We start from the raw sequence: 18,753 nt of genomic DNA on the forward strand, positions 1-18,753 counted from the left end.
AAACAGGTTTTGGGTATTAACTTTACTTTGGATCCAGCACTTTTCATACTGGGTATACTTCCTGATAATATGATGGATAGAGATTTAATTTCTTTATTGAGAATTCTGCTTTTAATAGCAAAAATTTCTTTATCATGGAGAAAATCACAGCAAGATTATAGTTGAGAACAGACAGGTTTGCTGAAAGATGGTCACCATTAATACAGGCAATGCCAGAACTTTAGTCACCTCTTTTTTCCTATTCTTACTTTTATTTATTTCATTGTATTTATTTTTACTCTTATTTTATTCCTATTACACTTGTTTTTTTCTTTCTCAGGTATAAGCCACAAAGTATGTTAGTTAACAGTTATTGTACTGTTAATTCATTGGTGGTACGAGTGGTGCGGTATTTGATATGTGCTGCTCATGTTTATGTATTATAAAAATTATTATTACCAATGAAGAATTATTTCATAACAATGTTCAGAACAGATATGAAAAGAATATAAGTTAAAACAAGTGTAAATGTATATGCATCTCCTCCAATTTGTATGTTCTCTGTATTATGTGTGTTAAATAAAAAAATCAGTAAAAAAAAAAAAAAAGGGTGACTTGTGGCTGATGATGCAGATGACTAAATGACTGTGAACTGAGGAAGAAAACAGTGTGTGCGTGCATGTGTGTGTGTGTGTGTGTGTGTGCATGCGTGTGCATAGTCATAAGATGATTTTATAAATTTTAATAAAGTTAATGTATATTTTAATTTCACATAGATTTTCCCCTCATCTTTCCTGTCCGTTTGTTGTCAAATAATCCTGAAATGCTCCTTAAAATAATCCCTTAAAACATAAAATAAGAATTTCCCCTCTGTGCTCCCTCAGGCAGAGCTATGTGGAGAGTCGTGGTCTTGCTGCTTGCCCTGTCCAGTGCCGCTCTGTCTCTGGACAAACTCAACATGTGTATGGATGGCAAACACCACAAAGTAGATCCTGGCCCTGAGGGACAACTTTACCTGCAGGTAGTGAATAAAAACACCTTTGGAGATTGTCCTATCAAAGATTGGGTTGGAACCCAATGGTGAGGTGCCGGGACATTAAAATGGGTCCATACATAAGGAAGGCCGAATAAAATACTGCAAGATTGGAGTTCAATAGCATAAAAGCAATGACTTTTTTCTGTATTAGCCTACTTCAGCATTAGCCTGCAAAATGAGTTTTGGCTCACAAGAGAAATTCAATTGAACATGGGGTACATGTCTTATTTGAATAGTGGTTTTAAAACCGTGTCCCTGGAGCCCCATGGGCCCACAGAACTATTGTAATAACTTATTTATGCTATGCATTGCCTGTCTGTCTGTCTGTCTCTCTGCCCCCACCCCCCATTTCCTTCTTTCTCCCAGTGTGCTCCATGGAGTGACAATGCATGTTGCACAGCCAACACCTCAGCAGAAGCCCATGATGATAACTCATACCTCTACTACTTCAACTGGAACCACTGTGGTGCCATGAGCCCCGAGTGCAAGAAGCACTTCATCCAGGACACTTGCTTCTATGAGTGCTCGCCGCACTTGGGACCCTGGATACAAAAGGTGTGTGCTGTGCATATACTGTATGTGCGCTCTCTCTCACTCAGTCTCTCTCCTCTCTCTCTATGTATGCGCACATGTGTGTACTCATATCACTAGATGGCAGCATAGGAATATACAAGTTGAAAATAGAAACAACTTGTCAGAATTACTAAATCCATAAATATGTTGCTGTAAAGAACATCATTGTTATGCTGTTCTGAATTTCAGTAATCAACAATCACCAGCTAATTACTTTTTATAAACATAGACTCTGTAATCTGCCCCTATTTCATTTTTGGAGGCCCTTTGTAACTCATCTAATAGAGCATTGCATTACTGCTGCCAACAATAAGGGTTGTCCACACTCAAAATATAGTATATATCCTCACATTACTTAGATCCAGTAAATGACACACATTATATATATATGTTCTGATGGGGAAATTGATGCCCATCCGTACTGTGCATTTAACAGTAAAACAATTGGCTCAGTTTCCTCATGGAGATCAGGCACACAATGAAACACAATGACCCCGCTTCCTCACAAGGATCATTGACCTTTTGCCTCATACAAACCACTCAACTGTGTGTGTAGGTGGACCAGAGCTGGAGGAAGGAACGCATCTTGAATGTGCCTCTGTGTAAGGAGGACTGCCACAACTGGTGGGAGGACTGCAAGAATGACTACACCTGCAAGAACGACTGGCACTATGGATGGGACTGGAGCACAGGTGAGTTGGGACACACACAGGCTGACTCCTCACGCCCTGAGGTACATGAGCTTTCAAACAAACTGCAGGGGTGAATTCCAGCCGGGGATCCTGTCGAGAACACTGTGCAGAGAAAGATGGCCGCTTATAGGTTACAGATATGTGTGCATTCTGAAGTAAGACATGATTCAAAAATATACCAACGAAGGGAGTTGAACATAAAGGAAATCTCCACCAGTCTGTATGCAGGAACAAATTCCTCAAATATGTACTAGAGGTGGTTCTGATTCTCACTCTTTCTCTTCACTGCTGCCTCTTGTTCAGGTCCTAAAAAATGCCACTGGTTCTGTTTTGTGTTCTGTGTGTGTTCTCAACAAAACATACTCATGAGAGTGAAGAGAATTAAGATTATCACTAATAATTGGAATTGAGCATGTCTGCCTGTCTGTCTGTCTGTCTGTCTGTCTGCCTGCCTGTCTGTCTGCCTGCCTGTCTGTCCGTCTGCCTGTCTGTCTGTCTGCCTGCCTGTCTGTCCGTCTGCCTGTCTGTCTGTCTGCCTGCCTGCGTGTCTGTCTGTCCGTCTGCCTGTCTGCCTGTCTGTCCGTCTGTCTGCCTGTCTGTCCGTCTGCCTGTTTGTCTGCCTGTCTGTCTGTCTGCCTGTCTGTCTGTCCGTCCGCCTGTCTGTCTGTCTGTCTGCTTGTCTGTCTGTCTGTAGCCATCCCCCTCTCACTCCACACCTCTCTCTCTCTCTCTTTCTCTCTCTCTCTCTCTCTCCCTCAGGCAGTAACAGATGCCCTGAGGGCAGCAAGTGCAGGAAGTGGACTGACGTTTACCCCACGCCTAAGTCCATGTGTGAAGAGATCTGGTCCAAGTCCTACCTTTACACCACCCTGTCCAACAGCTCAGGCCGCTGCATGCAGATGTGGTTCACTGGGTCAAACCCCAACAAGAAGGTGGCTGAGTACTACCTGAACAGCGCCCGGCAACAGCAAAGCTTTGCCTTGACGACGCTACTCCTGCTGGCTATCACATCCTTCTCTGTAATGATGTTCTGAATAAAACCATCACAGCCAAAGACGGCTGTCACTGTCTTGCATCTCTCTCTGTGTCTGCCATTGTAGTGATTTGGCATTTCTGTATCTTAGTATCCTGATGATATGATGGCTTCATGTTCATAAGGTTTCTCAGAACATTAAGATTTGATTTCGGGTCAGCCCTCCTCAGACGCTTTCTTTTGTTTTTTTAACCTATACGGGCCCAGTCTAGATATTTGGTCATGTCATATGGCCATTTGGACGTCTCCATGATGTAGTTCCATTGGGGTTGCCTATATCATCAACTTGACCTGTACAATCTGGTAGTCGTGGCGGAGTAGGAGTTACCAACAAAATTGACACTTTAATATGTGTGTATATGCTCCCCCATTGAGTCATGGGCCATGGCATTCATTCATTCATTTATTCATTCATTCATTCATTCATTCATTCATGGCAGGACCCCTCTGCTGTGTGTCCTGGTATGTAGACCCCCAAAAGTAAATGTGTATAGTGCGTTCATTCACCATTTCTCAAAAGTATCGGCCTCTGATTATGCAAAAAATTAGTAGATCTTATTTTATCACTTAGGGATTTTAACATCAATGTTTGTTGCCTGTCCTGTAGTTTTGCATCTGATTTTCTGAATCTTAGTGAGTCTTTTCATTTAGTTCAGTGTGTTAAGAGACTTAATATTGCCATTTGGATTAAACCCAATTAATGTTGCAAAGAAATGTGTGTACCTGACTGTAAGGCTATTGTTTTTAATGTCATGTTGCCTTACTCTTATTCCAGCCTCTTTGCACGTGTCCGCTCTCACATCTTTAACTCTGCTTCTGCTAGCAAATTCTCAGGGGCATTTTTGAGAGACTCTTCCTACACTTGCCTCTGCTAAACACCAAGGAGATTGTTGAGCATTTTTACAGCACCTGCTTAAGTATTCTTGCTGCTGCTGCTCCTTTTAAAAACAGAATCAAGACCAAAATCCCTGCCATGTCTAGATGAAAACACTCAGGCCATCAAGGCAAGAGACAACATGGAAAAACCGAATGCAAATGGAAGGCTGATAGGCTGTGTCCTACTATATTGTGAAGGACTTAATACCAAAATATAAAAGAAATTACAGATGCAAGTTTGATGCATTTCTCTAACCTTATTTCAAAGAATTGAAGAATTAAATTTGGTCAGTGTGAGCAGATCTTTCTCTGATACAAATATCTAGAAAGCAACTATCCATTGTAGATCATCTTTTTATTTCTGTATCTGAGCAAGAACAAACAGCTGTAAAAACAAGTCTTTTCCAGAAACCTTCGTGAATACAGGATCTGATTTCTAAAGCTCTGGAAAACTGATTATATTTCTGATGAATGGAGCCTTTTTTGCCTCACTTGACCACAGGGGGTGGGTAATAGTTTATCTGTCTTTACACTCTTTCAGCTCCGTCCCTCTCTGTTTGTCATTCCTTCTTTTTTTCCTTCTTCTTTTCTCATCCTCTCTCATGTTTCTCATTTATTATCTTCCCCCGCACCAATCCTTAACATTTCTTCAGCCTCTGAGCCCAGCCAACCATCAAAACCTATCAGTGTCCATCAGACAGCCGCAGTGTGCTTTCCCTGGGAAACCGTCCATCTACTGTGACTAAATGGGATCAAGTTCAACTCCTGCTATGCTGTCACATTTCTCTATCTTCTCTTTTCTCTTTGTTTTCTCTGCGCAATCTGACATCCCTATAAAATACTGACCAATGATGGACTGTCCACTCTCCTTTTGGAAACAAAATGAGAGTATTGCAACCCTTACAGTTGCAGTAAATTTAGTAAAACATATGAAAAACTAGTTACAAAAACAAAAAGTAGTCATAATAACATCACCCAAAACAAGATTCTTTTTATCATCAAAATGTAAAAGTAGCAAAAACTCAGGATAGCACAGTAGTTGTGTGTTTAGAAAAAATCAAACTAGGTTGTGTGGAAAAAGAAAATAAAAGAAAAAGAAAAAAACTGTGCTTGTCTACAGTAGCCAGGAGGGACACACCACATAAGGCTGTGGGGTGAAGTTTCCCTTGAGCGCAGACTAGGGATCAGCTTCAGAATCCCTTTGTAACATCAAACTTTAGGGAGGAAACTGTAAAACTGATCCAGGATCAACTTGTCTCTACGCTGGGCCCCAGTGATCACAGCATCACATGACCACTCTGGGCCAGCTAGTGGTTAGCGGGCTGCACTGCTCAGTAATTACGGGGTTCGATTCCCCTGTGTGTGTGTGTGTGTGTGTCTGTGTGAGAGAGAGAGAGAGAGAGAGTGTAAGGGTGTGTTTATGTCTCTCTCTCCCCCTCTATTTATGTGTGTTTGTGTATTTTTGTCTCACGATCTCTTTATGCGTGTGTGTGTGTGTGTGTGTGTGTGTGTGTGTGTGTGTGTGTGTGTGTGTGTGTGAATGTGTGTGTGTGACTATGTGGGGCATGAGTTTGAATATATGTCTCGATGCCACGTCTGTTTTCAGTCTGTACGTGGTGGTCCATCAGGTCTTTGAGGAAGCCCTGTGATTGGCTGCTGGTCACCAGGTGTGTCACAGGAACTGGCACCAACTACCTGGAGCTGATCAAAGATGAGCTTTCACTAAAGATGGACAATTTCACTAAACGTGTCTGAAATATGCATTTATCAACTTTTGTGCATTTTGTTATTTTCATAAGGCAGGACTGAACATTTTTTAACAAGAGACTGTTGATATAGTCTGCAGTACGTTTGTATTGTTTTTTACAGTAACTTTTGACATATATCAGATGATGATGATACTGGGACCGTAATTCTCCTTTTTTCTGTAAGCAGCCAAATCTCTTTTTCAAATATCTATAAAATAATGCCCCAAGGATGAACAATGAGTGTCAGCTGAACTAGCACTCTAAAGTGTTAAATTGTCTATTTCTGCAACACTTGCCTTGACCAGAGAATACTTCACCGGCACTCAAATTATAAATTGAAGCAGTCTCAACAAATACCAGCAATTCATCAGTGTCCCACAAATCCTTTATATTTCCAACATGCCCCATTTTCAGGAACTGAGAAAAAACTGATTGCTTGTTCCCATTGAGGTCATTGTTTTTCCAATATTTCACAACATATTTTAATATTTTTTTAAATTCTCATCAGACTTGGCCCCAGAATCGTAAAGTTTTTTTTTTTTTAATAATCTCAGTCAATTACAGTAAAATGCAAAAGTGGAAAATTTGCAGAAACAAGTTCTTTGTAGGACAGAGTGGATTTGCTGCCACACTAGCTTTAATATGATGTGACATCTTGCAACACACTTTATAATCTCTGCAAGCAGACATAATGTTAGGCCACATGCTTTTACAGTCTTTTACAGTCTTGCACAAACACACACACACACACACACACACACACACACACACACACACACACACACACAGGCCACAGGCAAACACAGAGTGATGCCATAGCCAGAAATAGCAAGGGGATGGCAGCAGTCCCTGTGGCTATTAATACCCAGCTTTTCTGAGGTCACTCGCAACACACACCACCCTGTCTAACTGTAACTCTCTGTCTCTCTCTTTCTCTGTCTGTCTGTCTGTCTGTCTGTCTCTCTCTCTCTCTCTCTCCTTCTGTATTCATACCATAATTCATCTGCAACTGGAAAAAAGTGGAATTAAAGTATGATGACAGAATAATGCAACATATATATAATGATCTCCAGAATCTCAGTAGGCCTGCTGTTTCCAGTAGTCTGCTAATCTGCCCCTAGGTGGACACTTACACCTTGTGCAAGTGTGTGTGGTCTGACAAAGAATTGCGTAACTGGATTGGAGCTAGTGTTGAGCAATTAGCCTGGCCTGTTCAGTGGCCGAAGTCTCATTGATTTTCAAATAGGCAAGTCCTCAGGCAGTAGTTAAAAGTAAGGCTATGTAGGCTTCAATTGACAGCGAGTCATCTGCGATGCCATGATACAATACTTGGCTGAGAAAAGGCAGGGTTACCTACCCATTATTAGTGAATTATGAAGGGAAGCTGAATGGTGAGCTATCTTCCTGTTTAGATTTGTAGCCTTTTGTCTTCCATTGGTGCTGCTAACTGGTGTAGGCCTAGTTATGGGTATAGCAATTAAAAACATAGAAACATAGGCCCATAGCAAATAGCCCAGAGGGTTTGAAATTAATAGAATTTGAAAAACAATTTGTCTATTTAGGCCTTAGTATATTTTGTCAGTGATGAGTCATCCAGCAGGAGGGAGCAGTCCCTTCCTTCCTCCATCCGTTTATCCTTCTCTTTTTGGCCCTCTCTCCCTCCATCTCTCTTTCTCTATCCCTTCATCCCTCTGTCTTTCCCTCCCTCTCTCTCCCCCTAGCTGCGTCAAGCTAGCCAAAGATAGCCCAAATAAGACCTAAAGTGCGATGAAATTGCCTTCAAACTAAAACGTTGCAACGTACATTTGTCAATACAGGCTTTTATTTTGAACATTCATACCGGAAGTCGAATATGTTATATTTTGGCTGGCTTGACGCTGGTTGTCTGCTGTTCTCCCCAGTCTCCAGTGTGGATTTACATACTCTGATTTCCGTGGGACTGGGAAGCGAGAGAGGAGGGTAGTGAGCCTTTTCAGGAACTGAGGAAACAGCCGCAAACAGCGCACAAATTAACAACTTGAAGTCCCCACAGCCCCGCCGTCGGTTTTTCCGCACTCCATAACGTACCTCGGAATACTTTTCTCGCTTCTTCGGCTTTCATCGGATCTCTCACTGGATTTTTTCCCCCTACAACTCTGCTCTGGAGGTCTGTTTGGAGATTTCGGAGAAGTCGGGAAGCAGCTTGAGTTTGAAGCCGGTTTGAAGGGCTGTGGCCATGGCCGGGGGTGGTGGGGTGTCTCCACTGGGGCCCGCACCGCCGATGTGGTATCACCGGGACCTGAGTCGAGCCGCGGCCGAGGAGCTGCTGGCCCGGGCCGGGAGAGACGGCAGCTTCCTGGTGCGGGACAGCGAGAGTGTCAACGGGGCTTACGCTTTATGTGTGCTGTAAGTAACTTTAACGCAGGAAAAAAAATATACAACTCGCATGAACTTTGAATTTGTGTGTGCGGCCTCGATTGGCTTTGCTAACGGGTTGTGCGACGAAAAAAGTGCCACTGCTGTGGGGTTAAATGGTCTTTTCCCAGTAACGTTAGTAGACATCCTTCCAAATAGTCTGGTGTGTGTTTTGTGTTTGAGTCACAGTCTGTTATTCTGGCTGGCTTGACACTGGTTTGCTAACGATAGTTCAAGCAGCTACAGTTGTTTATAATATAAACTTCTCAACAGCAGCAAACTGGCATAATTTGTTCTTGTATGTGATCAAACTGTGCCATGGGCCTACACTCACCATTGTTAGACTTTCAATAAGGTTTCAGCCAAATGCATTTGTTTACTTTCTCCTGGAAGGCAGTGAGTGGGGGAGAGAGAGGGTGGTGAAACTCCAGCATGGCACACAACTTCAGGGCTGTCCCTGTCTGTCTTGTTGGATGTGGTCGCATGCAGTGCCGTTTTAATAGGGCACACTGCTACAATCAGCCTGCAGTTGTGAACAGTGACATTAGACTAAATGGTGCTCGAAGTAAATATAAACGTTTATAGCCCGTTGGAACCGTGCTGATGTTTCTAGGCCCAGCCATTGGGACCAATACAGTGATGAAGTAGTTGGCCAAGTTGAGGAGGTAGATATAATATTCCCAGTCACCTAACATTTCATAAAATGGCAATAAGGCGGATGTGTTCAATGTGAAGGGGAATTAGAAGGCATGACATCCCCCTTGCTAAAACAAATAATCAAATGCCCACCCTCCATTGAACAAGGGAGAGACCTACTTTGCCACCTCACCATCCCCAATTTTAATTGGCAACAAACCTACTGTATATTTAATTATGCACAGTGAAAGAGGTGCTTATAGTTTGTATACCTGCATATACCCCCGACTAGTTCAGTGGATCAGTACGACTATCAAACTTCAATACACAGATAGGCCTAATTACTCCAGCTATTACAAATTTGAGCTGTGGACATTTTGTAATGACTCAGTCAGGTCAAAAGAGATGTTAAAGATCCCTAACACTGCCATTGACCAAACTGTCAAACTGCCATTGACTACTGATTGTGCAGATAGATAAGCACTGCAGGAAATATCTGCAGGCCTGTGCCATGTGTCAGAGTACTCTGACATTGAATGACCTACATCCCCTATCTGATAGTTTACCCCATGCCGTGTTCACTGTGTGTGTGTGTGTGTGTGTGTGTGTGTGTGTGTGTCTCTGTGTATGTGTGTGTGTGTGTATGCGTGCACACCTACATATGTATTCGTTAGTATGCTTGTATCTGCAAATACCTACATACAACACACATACTTGTGATGGATGACAGTACGGCAGAATACATATTTTGTAGAACACACTAGATGGAAAACCTTCCCTCTGTCTGTTAGATGGTTGTGTGTGTGTGTGTGTGTGTGTGTGTGTGCATATGCCTGCACGCCTTTTACACACAGTAGACGATGTTGTCACCAATTTGTAGTAGGAACCCACCAGAAATAGGCCTGTGACCCATTTTGGGTCCTGACCCATAAATAACAAGATCTATCAAAGAGAACGAGATCTATAAAAACTTGTGAAAATATCCATTTGTTGGATGTAATTCAGTTGGTAAATCTAATGAACAACAACATTCCTCACATCCATATCTCAGCTGTTTCCTGTTTGATCCCCATGTCCACCCTCTCCCTTCCTCTGCCTTTTCACCATGGACTGTTTCATCCCAGAAAGTTGTTTCCTCCTTTATACTAAGAGCCATCGATGCAGTGAGTTTGACTTTGAACACAATGTTACTGCTTTTCCCCGGAAGAGGTTTTGGCTCCAATATGTAAAAATACCATAACATTGTCATTGTTTGTGTGTATGTGTATGTGTTTATATGTGTGTGAATGTATACTCTCTCCAAACGAATGACTAAATACTGAAGAAGTGGTACCAGATTAACAGGGACACATTAATAAATCCTGAATGATTGGGATTCAGGGGCACTAATATTCTACATTTAGGATGTAATTCTGTTCAAACTCCTGTAATGTGAGTCCACCCTCAAACTCAGCCTGGTTTGGCCATTGCCCCGCTATTTACCCCTCTCTAGTCCCATCAGACATGTGCAGGGACCAAAAGAAGGTTCAGGGAGGTGAACATCATTTTGTAATTTAGATGAATGTATCAGTCATAGTGCTATTTATATGTGATTTTATATATATATATATATATCTGTGAGGATTAGGGCTGGGCAATAATTCAATATTATCGTTTATCGTCTTTCAGTGGAATCATATCGTGATGATATGAAGATATTTTAATATCGTGACACACATTTCTGCTGTCTAAATTGATGATGACAAGCAAATTTTACTTAAAAACTCTTATAAAATGAGGTATGGTAGGAATAATATTTGAATATTTCTGTTTTGTTTGACATCACACCTAACAATTCAATGAGATGAACATTAATTTGATTATTTAACGTGATTTTGTGTACATGAACCATATCGTGATTATATATTGATATCGAGAAAAATCCTTATGATTATCATCGCCCAGCCCTAGTGAGGATTGGGTATTAAAAATAGATACCAGATAGGACTACACCATTTTTTTGTATCAACATCGATTTGAAGGCATCAAAAGGTGATGAAATGCATTGAAAAGATGTCAATTTTTGTATTCTTGGAGTGGGATTTATGTGGTTCTATTTCGAAAGCAGATCACGTATGCAAATTTTACACAGAAAATATTTTACTCTGTTGTATAATAAAATATGCTTTCATTAATTAAGGTTCCAAAATAGGTATTGTTTTAAATTGGGTATAGAATTTTAAGTGATGGAACTGATATCAAAACTTTCCAACTATACCCAGCACCAGGTCATGTGGACAACTGATCTTTTGAGCTATCTATCTTTAAACTTTATGCCTTTAAAAGAAGAAGTTCCTAACGCATCCTGATGCCATAAATAACTCTTCATAGAGGAAAAGATAAGGTCAGACAACACTTTATATTCCACCCAGCTCACATGAGTTTTAGCTAATATTGTCGAGTAGTAAAATGCATTTCCAGGAAGTAAAAACTGAATCAGTGGAGGCTTGAAAAGGCACAGCGTTTTTAGTCACAGCTGTGGTGGTGAGACGTCCTGGAGACTCGGTGGGCGGAGGTCTGTACCAGGTACTCATAATGTTGTTGCATCTCCTTTCATCATCTCCCCCTTCTTTCCTTTAACTCCCCTCTATGTTGTCAGCTACAGCAAACAAATGAAAACTAGCGTGCTAGTTACACGTTTTCCATGTGGGAGTCTATGGGTACATAATGAAATATTGCTTTTCATTAGCTGCACTGATGTTGTTATAAATACCAGTTTTATGTAATTTGTTGTTATGGTTTAAGCAAACCAAAGGTACGACAGTTTTATTTCAAGCAAAAGTAAATCTTAATTTGATTGGAGTCTTTCAAAGTAAAAATTAGTAGGCCAACAATATTAAATTACAGAGATGAAGTTGAGGTAAAAAGATAAAAATAGATTGCCACAATATTTATCCTCTGCATACAAATCAACTGTGGTTGCCCATCATGAATAATTAAAAGATTTCTGTGTGTCAATCTAAATGAAAGGTTTTAGTCAACTTTAAAAAAAAAAATCCCTTGAAAATGTTTTATAATGGATTGGAAAATATTGAAGATTATCCAATTCATTAATCTTTGTGAATGCAGCATCCACTTGTAGTAGAGAACAAAATATGACAAGTATACAGTATATCAAACAGACTAATGTAGTAGAATCAAATCACTTACCTTCTCAAGAAATCAGGGAGCTTAGTTTAGGCCTAAGTCACACAAAAAATTGCAATGGAAAAAGCATTTTAAACAACTGCACTAAAAATGTCTGCAAAAGAGGCAGTTACTTTCATAGTACAAAAGACACAGACCTTACTGCCACAGGCCAGTTTACACAGGCACAGTTCAACAGACGCCCCTAGAAAATGGTTCAGTGGTGGGCCAAACCTGTACCACACATGTGTCTCTCTAGCCCCTTTCACACATAGAAAGATTGCTGTATGAATTTTAATGGCACCGCAAGTGGTTTCCCCTATTCACACTTCTGGCTACTGTCAATGCATTCACACATGATGACATGACGGTCGCGGATAGGAGAGGCGAGGCTGGATGTTGCATTTAAGGTACGCGATGGAAGACGTCACCTGTTGCTGTTTTAGAAAAATGGCAGATGAGCAGCCTCTGTGTTTTTCCTATACTATTATCAATATGCCTGTTAATCTCGTCATCTACTTTGATGGCTAGTTGCTCCCTTGTTTCGGAGTCCGTTCAATTTCCAGACATTTTTTAAAGCAAAAAAATTTGCTCACTTCGCCGGTTTTCAGACTTCATCCCTCCTGCTCAAAACAAATGCTTGCCGTGAGCAAGTTGCAGAATGAAACATGCCTCCGCAGAGTCTCCTGTGATTGTTTCACTCTCTCTACATCAAAGTTTAGCCTATTCCATAAAACTGTTGTAACCTTTTGCATGCTTGACCCGGGCATCTAACAGCTTTTGTTCACACTTGCATCACAAAGGAACATTACTGGGAATTTCACTAGGTGTTGAGGGGGGAAAATTGCCAGATGAACTTTTCCGGAATAACGACTCCGGCTCCCGTTCACCCATGACCCGGACACAGAATATTTCCTGAAGATTTCTGGGTGAAGCTGAAAGGAGCTTCTGTTGTCATAGGACCTTAAGCTCTGTGGAACACTGCTGGGTTTCTCCCAAGTATTTCGGTACCAAGATCGCCTTTGATTCTGGGATGGCACTGAGAAGGGGGATTTTAATGCCTTGGGCTCAGTACACAAACTGAGTTAGTAATTGTAAATTGAGTCTTTCAACATGGAAAGTAAGCTAATTGAAACTGAAAATGGACCCAGGTGACCCATTTTGGATCCCAGCCCAAGAAACACTGACATTAATGCCAAGATGTTTTTTTTGTTTTTTTTCGGAAATCTGGACACGGGTAGACATGGCTTCTTGTTGGGCTTCAGTTTGCCTGTGTGACTTATGCACACAGACACACACACTTCCTTTTGCAGGGCTTCAGAGGCAGCAGTGTGTTTAGGAAGTGTTTCCAGTCTGCTGCGATCTGAGAATAGACTGGTGAGAGTAGTGTTTGTGTTGGTGACTTTACAGAAGCCCGAACAGCGGTGGGACTCCGGGGGCAGTTTGTCTCACGATCTCAGCCTCTCACTTCCTCATATATTTCACTTTACAGACTTTGAGTTCTGTTTGTCTGCCTGCAGGTTGGTTTTAAAGAATTCGCTGTCTTTTTTGGGAAGTAAGCACTTTGATCAGCTTACCATTGTGCAATGAGAAGATTGACAGCTGGTTGTGTGTTCAGTATTTAGCATACTCGCCATCTTTACAGATGATGCTAAGGTAACTTGTAATCATGTATAGTGTGCTGAAGCATTAGCATTCACTATTGCAACTTGAATAAATACTGCAGTTTTTTATTGCACAATGGTAATTTAACCAATGCACTGAAATATTTTTGTATTCCTTCTACAAAGGAGATAGTGGGCAGGAAAGTTTCCTACCTTTTACACCAATATCTTATGTTTACAAATGGGATGACAACAAGAGGGATGCCACCTAATTTTATCTCCCGTCAAACTGCTACATTTGTGCAGGCAAGACTGCATGCATATATGTTTGTGTGTATGCATGTGTGTGACAACTGAGGAACAGATACACAGAAAGATTTACAGTTATTGTTTTCAATTTCTCCTCGCAGGAAGATGTTCCTTAGTGTTAGTGTAGCACGTCTAAACATGTAGGGGTTCAGACATGGCCTGCTGTGTATGTGTATGTGTGTGTGTGTGTTGAGACCCAGAAGTTTTAGTGAAAACATTCCTCACCAGGGAGGTGTGTGTGTGGTGGCTGGTTGTGGGGGGTTGTTCAGAGAATGTAATTATAAAAATAATGGTTTCTTTTTGAATAGCCATTTTCAAAGTCATCAGAGCACTTTGTTTAGTTAATGGTCAGTGTAAATATATAACCCAAACTAATATCAAGGCCTATCTAATTATCAAAGCCAGTCGTTGGAGCATGTTGATGCCCATACAGTATAAATGTAACTTGTGCCCGCAAGTTGAAAAATTTTGGGGGCAAGTTTAAGTGCAATTTTTGGAGTACTGTAACATTAATGCATCACAATAACATCAAACAAACATACACACAACCACTCACTTACAAACACGTGTACTGTATGTTTGTTGTCGTGTTTGATCCGTTGTTGTCTGGGGTTTCCTTGGTGGAGCAACCTTATTCGTGGGTTTTATTTTGTGCCTCATTTCAGTACGTTTTTATGCTTTTCATTTAGCAAGAAATCAGAGAGTCAAGGTATATGAGGAGGAGGCGACTAGCTCTCGCCTCCTCCTCACACTTTACCTAGCTTACTTGTTGCATGCATCATCCATAATGTGCCATGCACAACCACATACAAGGTTAGAGATATATTGGACTTGTTTTTTATTATTCTGATTGTAGCATGGTTACTTGGGTGGAATCCTTTACTGAGCTACGATTTCATTATCACAAATGATGGGGTTAAAAAATCTGCCACCACAAGTCACTCACACCAGTGCGCAGTGCCTATATATTTATTCACATTCGCCTGCTGGAACTTTAACCTCACACATGCAAGTGAAATACTTGCACAATAGATTGAACCTGCTGGCCTTCAACTACAAAGAAGAATCCCTTACCAAGCTGCTAACCTGCGGCCCTTTGAGGCAGTTGAGGTGGACAGTGTTGTCTGGTTTATCCACCTTGAAGAAGGAGATAGGTGTGTGTGTGTGTGTGTGTGTGTGTTTAGCCCTCAACTGGTGCTTGTGTTGTTTGGAGGAGAGGAGGTGGTAGTCTAAACAGACACAAGGCAGAGGAAGTCAGTGAAGCAGTCTGTACCTTCAACACGCACCACTGTTGACAACACACACACACACACACACAGCATGCCTTGGGCCTGGCATGATAAACCTCTTCAGGCTATCTCTCTCTCTCTCTCTCTCTCTCTTCTCTCTCTCTCCCTCTTGCTTTCTCGTTCTATTCCTATTATACTTTTGACGCTACTGAAACAATAGTATTTACTCCACAGACCTGCAGAGAATCTCATGAGCTGCCAACTATCCCCTAGCAGGAAAACACACACACACACACACACACACACACACACACATACATACACATACACACTGCATGGCCATGGATTCTGTGCCACAATGTGTTGTATATACATACTGTACATATGTTTTTGTTTTTGTGAATTTCATGATTACAATGTGAGGGCTAATTATGGAGATGGGTCCAGAGTTCAGATAGACACCAGTAAAACAAAGGAACAATGGAGCCTACTGTCTGCGACTACTGTCCGTGTTTACTGTTGGACTTTTGAAGGCAGTAGCAAATATTCATCTAAGCTTATATTAGAAGTCGGACCAACTGTTAGAGCTATGGTATTTGAGACAGTTTTTCAAGCAGTGTAGATTGCCAATATTGTACACTGCTACATTTATGTAAACTAATGTAACATGGCATATGAGTCAAAGCTGGCTGTCTGCTATGGTTTCCAGTTGTGTGACTACTGTATACTGTAAAAACCCTAAAGCTTTCAAAAAGAGGTAGCCTATTGGTCCTGAACTCGATATCGCACTGTTCATTTCGGTTCCCCATTCCTTATCTTTCACACATTGTCACATTTACTTAACATTTAGCTAAGTTGCTCACTCAATTTCTGTTTCTCTCTCTCTCTCTCTCTCTCTCTCTCTCTCTCTCTCTCTCTCTCTCTCGATGTCAAGCCTAAAGATGATAGAGACACACGCACACACACATTTCACTGGTGTTTAAAAAAACCTGATGTCATCATGTCAGAGAGTAACATCACCTATGAATATTTCAGCTCCTGAGCAGCACCATTCTTAATTCAAGCCAGCTTCATGTTGGTTGACTCTGTTACTGACTATGTTTGCATGCAGCTGAATAATCTCTCAGTATTATTTGTTATTTCAAAAGAACTGATCTCAAATAAACATGTTAACTGTACAAGAGTGACAAACTCTTCTGTCAGGCTGCAGTCTGACTGAATAAACATGCTAGACAGTTAATCCAATCCAACTGTAGCAGTATTTATCATTTGGGATTGAAATAAATAATCCAGTTGCAGTTTGAAGTAAAAATATGTTAAAATTTTAATCCAGTCCGTGTTTTAGTGGCAGTAGGACACTGACCTGGAAAGACCGGAAAAACAACTGCGTGGTCAGGGCAGAATGAATTCCTGGGATGGATCTCAGCATTTAACCCTCATTCGTTTATGAAGCGTACATACACACACAGTCCACACACACACACACACACACACACACACACACACACACACATGCAAATAAGCAGCACATGGGTGTTTTGCACAGGCAACACTCCATGCAACCACACTTTTACAGAGAAGCACAACCAGTACTCGCACATTAACACACAAAAAACCTCAAGGTTTGCCTGGCAAATTGTAAATTTTGTGTCTGGTCCACTGAACAGACATGAAGTGCACACATCAAAATCATTGAGCTCTGAATTTGACTGTAGACATGTAGTCACAGCCATGCAGTAGTAATGTCAATAAATTGATCTGCCAACGGGTGACTGAAAAAAGGGGGTTCTTCAGTCAAAACAAAATCCAGATCCCCATTTCTGACACCAAGTTGTTGGTTGCATCAAAGACGTATCCAAGGTTCTTAATCATTTCTCTGTTTTGGGGAAAGATTCAGGATAGAGCCAGGAAAATGTCTTCTAGCCGCAACTCCCCGATGCTGGTGTGTTTTTTGCTGTACCTTCAAGTCACAAAGTCAATAAAACTGCATTTTCGAGAGCATCTTGCTTCTGTAATTTGACATATTTCCTGTTGAAACAGGATGTAGGGGCGGGACATAATACGAGGAGAGACCATTCAAAAGTGTAAACCAATGGGATATCAGTTAGGGAGAGAGAGACAGTTTTATTTGTTGGGAAAGGGCAGAGTACTGGGATTTTGATATAAAAATACAAGAAAATGAAAATGCTGTACACCTTTTGGAATTTAATGTTAAATAGGTTCATATTATGGCATGAATAATTAGCTAGCAAGGTGAAAAAGTCATTTTTCATGTCATTGTGACTTTAACATCCCCCACTGTCTGCAAGCACAAGGTTCAGCTCTCTTCTGTTCTGCTGTACTGTATCATGCTACTGTAAGGCTAAAGCCCGCTCACTACTATGACAGACAGCAACAGGTTGCTGTCTGTCTGCCCCCCCCCCCCTCCACACACACACACACACACATTGTCAGATTGAAAATGTAATTTGTCTGGTTGGAAGAAGAATTAGCGAATAGTCTAAAGGTCACTGTCTCTTTTTTTCCCTCCCTCCCTCTTTTACTCCATTTATTCCATCCTCTCTCTCTCTCTCTCTCTCTCTCTCTCTCTCTCTCTCTCTCTCTCTCTCTCTCTCTCTCTCTCTCTCTCTCTCTCTCTCTCTCTCTCTCTCTCTCTCTCACTCTCTCACTCTCTCTCTCTCTAGGTTTCAGAAGCATGTCCACACTTACAGAATCCTCCCAGATGATGAGGGATTTCTGGCTGTGCAGGTATAGAGAAGGCAGACACACACACACACACACACACACACACACACACAATTAGAAGGTCTGAGTGTCTGTCTGTATCTAACCGTTGGGGTCAAGTACAGGCGTGTGTGTGTATGAGTGAGAGAGACAGAGAGCAAAAACTGTATTTGCTTCAGTAGCAGCTGGAAAGCGATGATGCTTTTGTTGGCTCTGAGCTCTCTCTCTCTCTCTCTCTCCCTCTCTTGCTCTCACACACACGCACATGCACACACACACACACACACACTAACACACAGCAGCCTCTTTGTGCTTTGTGCCCAACAGCTGTGAAGTTCCCCCACCACCACCACTTGCCACACACACTCTCTCCATCTCACACTTACACACACACACACACACACACACACCCAACACCGCACCCCTCACCCCCCTGCTCTCTCTGTGAAACCCACTCTAGACTGTCCTTGTCGCCACATCACAGGCATCTTGTCTGACTGTTTTATGATATTGTTGGGGTCCACCCACCCAGAGCCGTCTGTCCCGGAGAGCTGTGGCGTGAAACGGGTCTGAAACTTTTTCAGCCTCCTGGGAGTCCAGTTCTGCTTCCTGGAACTGAATTTGTTTGCATACAATAAATCGTATTTAGGCTGCTGGGTTATATTTGCTTATTGCACGTGAAATGGGGAACAACTGAGGCCCCCAGGGATTTCACTGACATGGCTGTTTTTAGCTAGACAGCTCTGGATATACAG

The 18,753-nt window shown here is 41.6% G+C and overlaps 2 protein-coding genes across 2 annotated transcripts in view; both read left to right on the top strand.

Moving 5' to 3' along the window:
* The first annotated feature begins 871 nt into the window (after positions 1–871).
* Positions 872–3,314, top strand: folr (folate receptor). Its single transcript, XM_071516841.1, has 4 exons — positions 872–1,000; positions 1,382–1,570; positions 2,145–2,280; positions 3,040–3,314. The coding sequence occupies exons 1-4, from the start codon at positions 872–874 to the stop codon at positions 3,312–3,314; spliced, it is 729 nt and encodes a 242-aa protein (XP_071372942.1).
* Positions 3,315–7,902: 4,588 nt separating this feature from the next.
* The window catches only part of inppl1a (inositol polyphosphate phosphatase-like 1a), a 35,028-nt gene continuing 24,177 nt past the window's right edge, over positions 7,903–18,753 (top strand). The window contains exons 1-2 of the mRNA XM_071516831.1: positions 7,903–8,322; positions 17,959–18,022. Coding sequence (XP_071372932.1) covers positions 8,153–8,322; positions 17,959–18,022 — 234 coding nt within the window. The 5' untranslated portion in view covers positions 7,903–8,152. The remainder of the gene's footprint in view (positions 8,323–17,958; positions 18,023–18,753) is intronic.

This window comes from Centroberyx affinis, unplaced genomic scaffold (genome assembly GCF_046629955.1).
Source record: "Centroberyx affinis isolate AG114_WGS23_722 - 3 ecotype Tasmania unplaced genomic scaffold, CSIRO-AGI_Caff_v1 ptg000432l_1, whole genome shotgun sequence".
In the NCBI taxonomy this organism is placed as follows: domain Eukaryota; kingdom Metazoa; phylum Chordata; class Actinopteri; order Beryciformes; family Berycidae; genus Centroberyx; species Centroberyx affinis.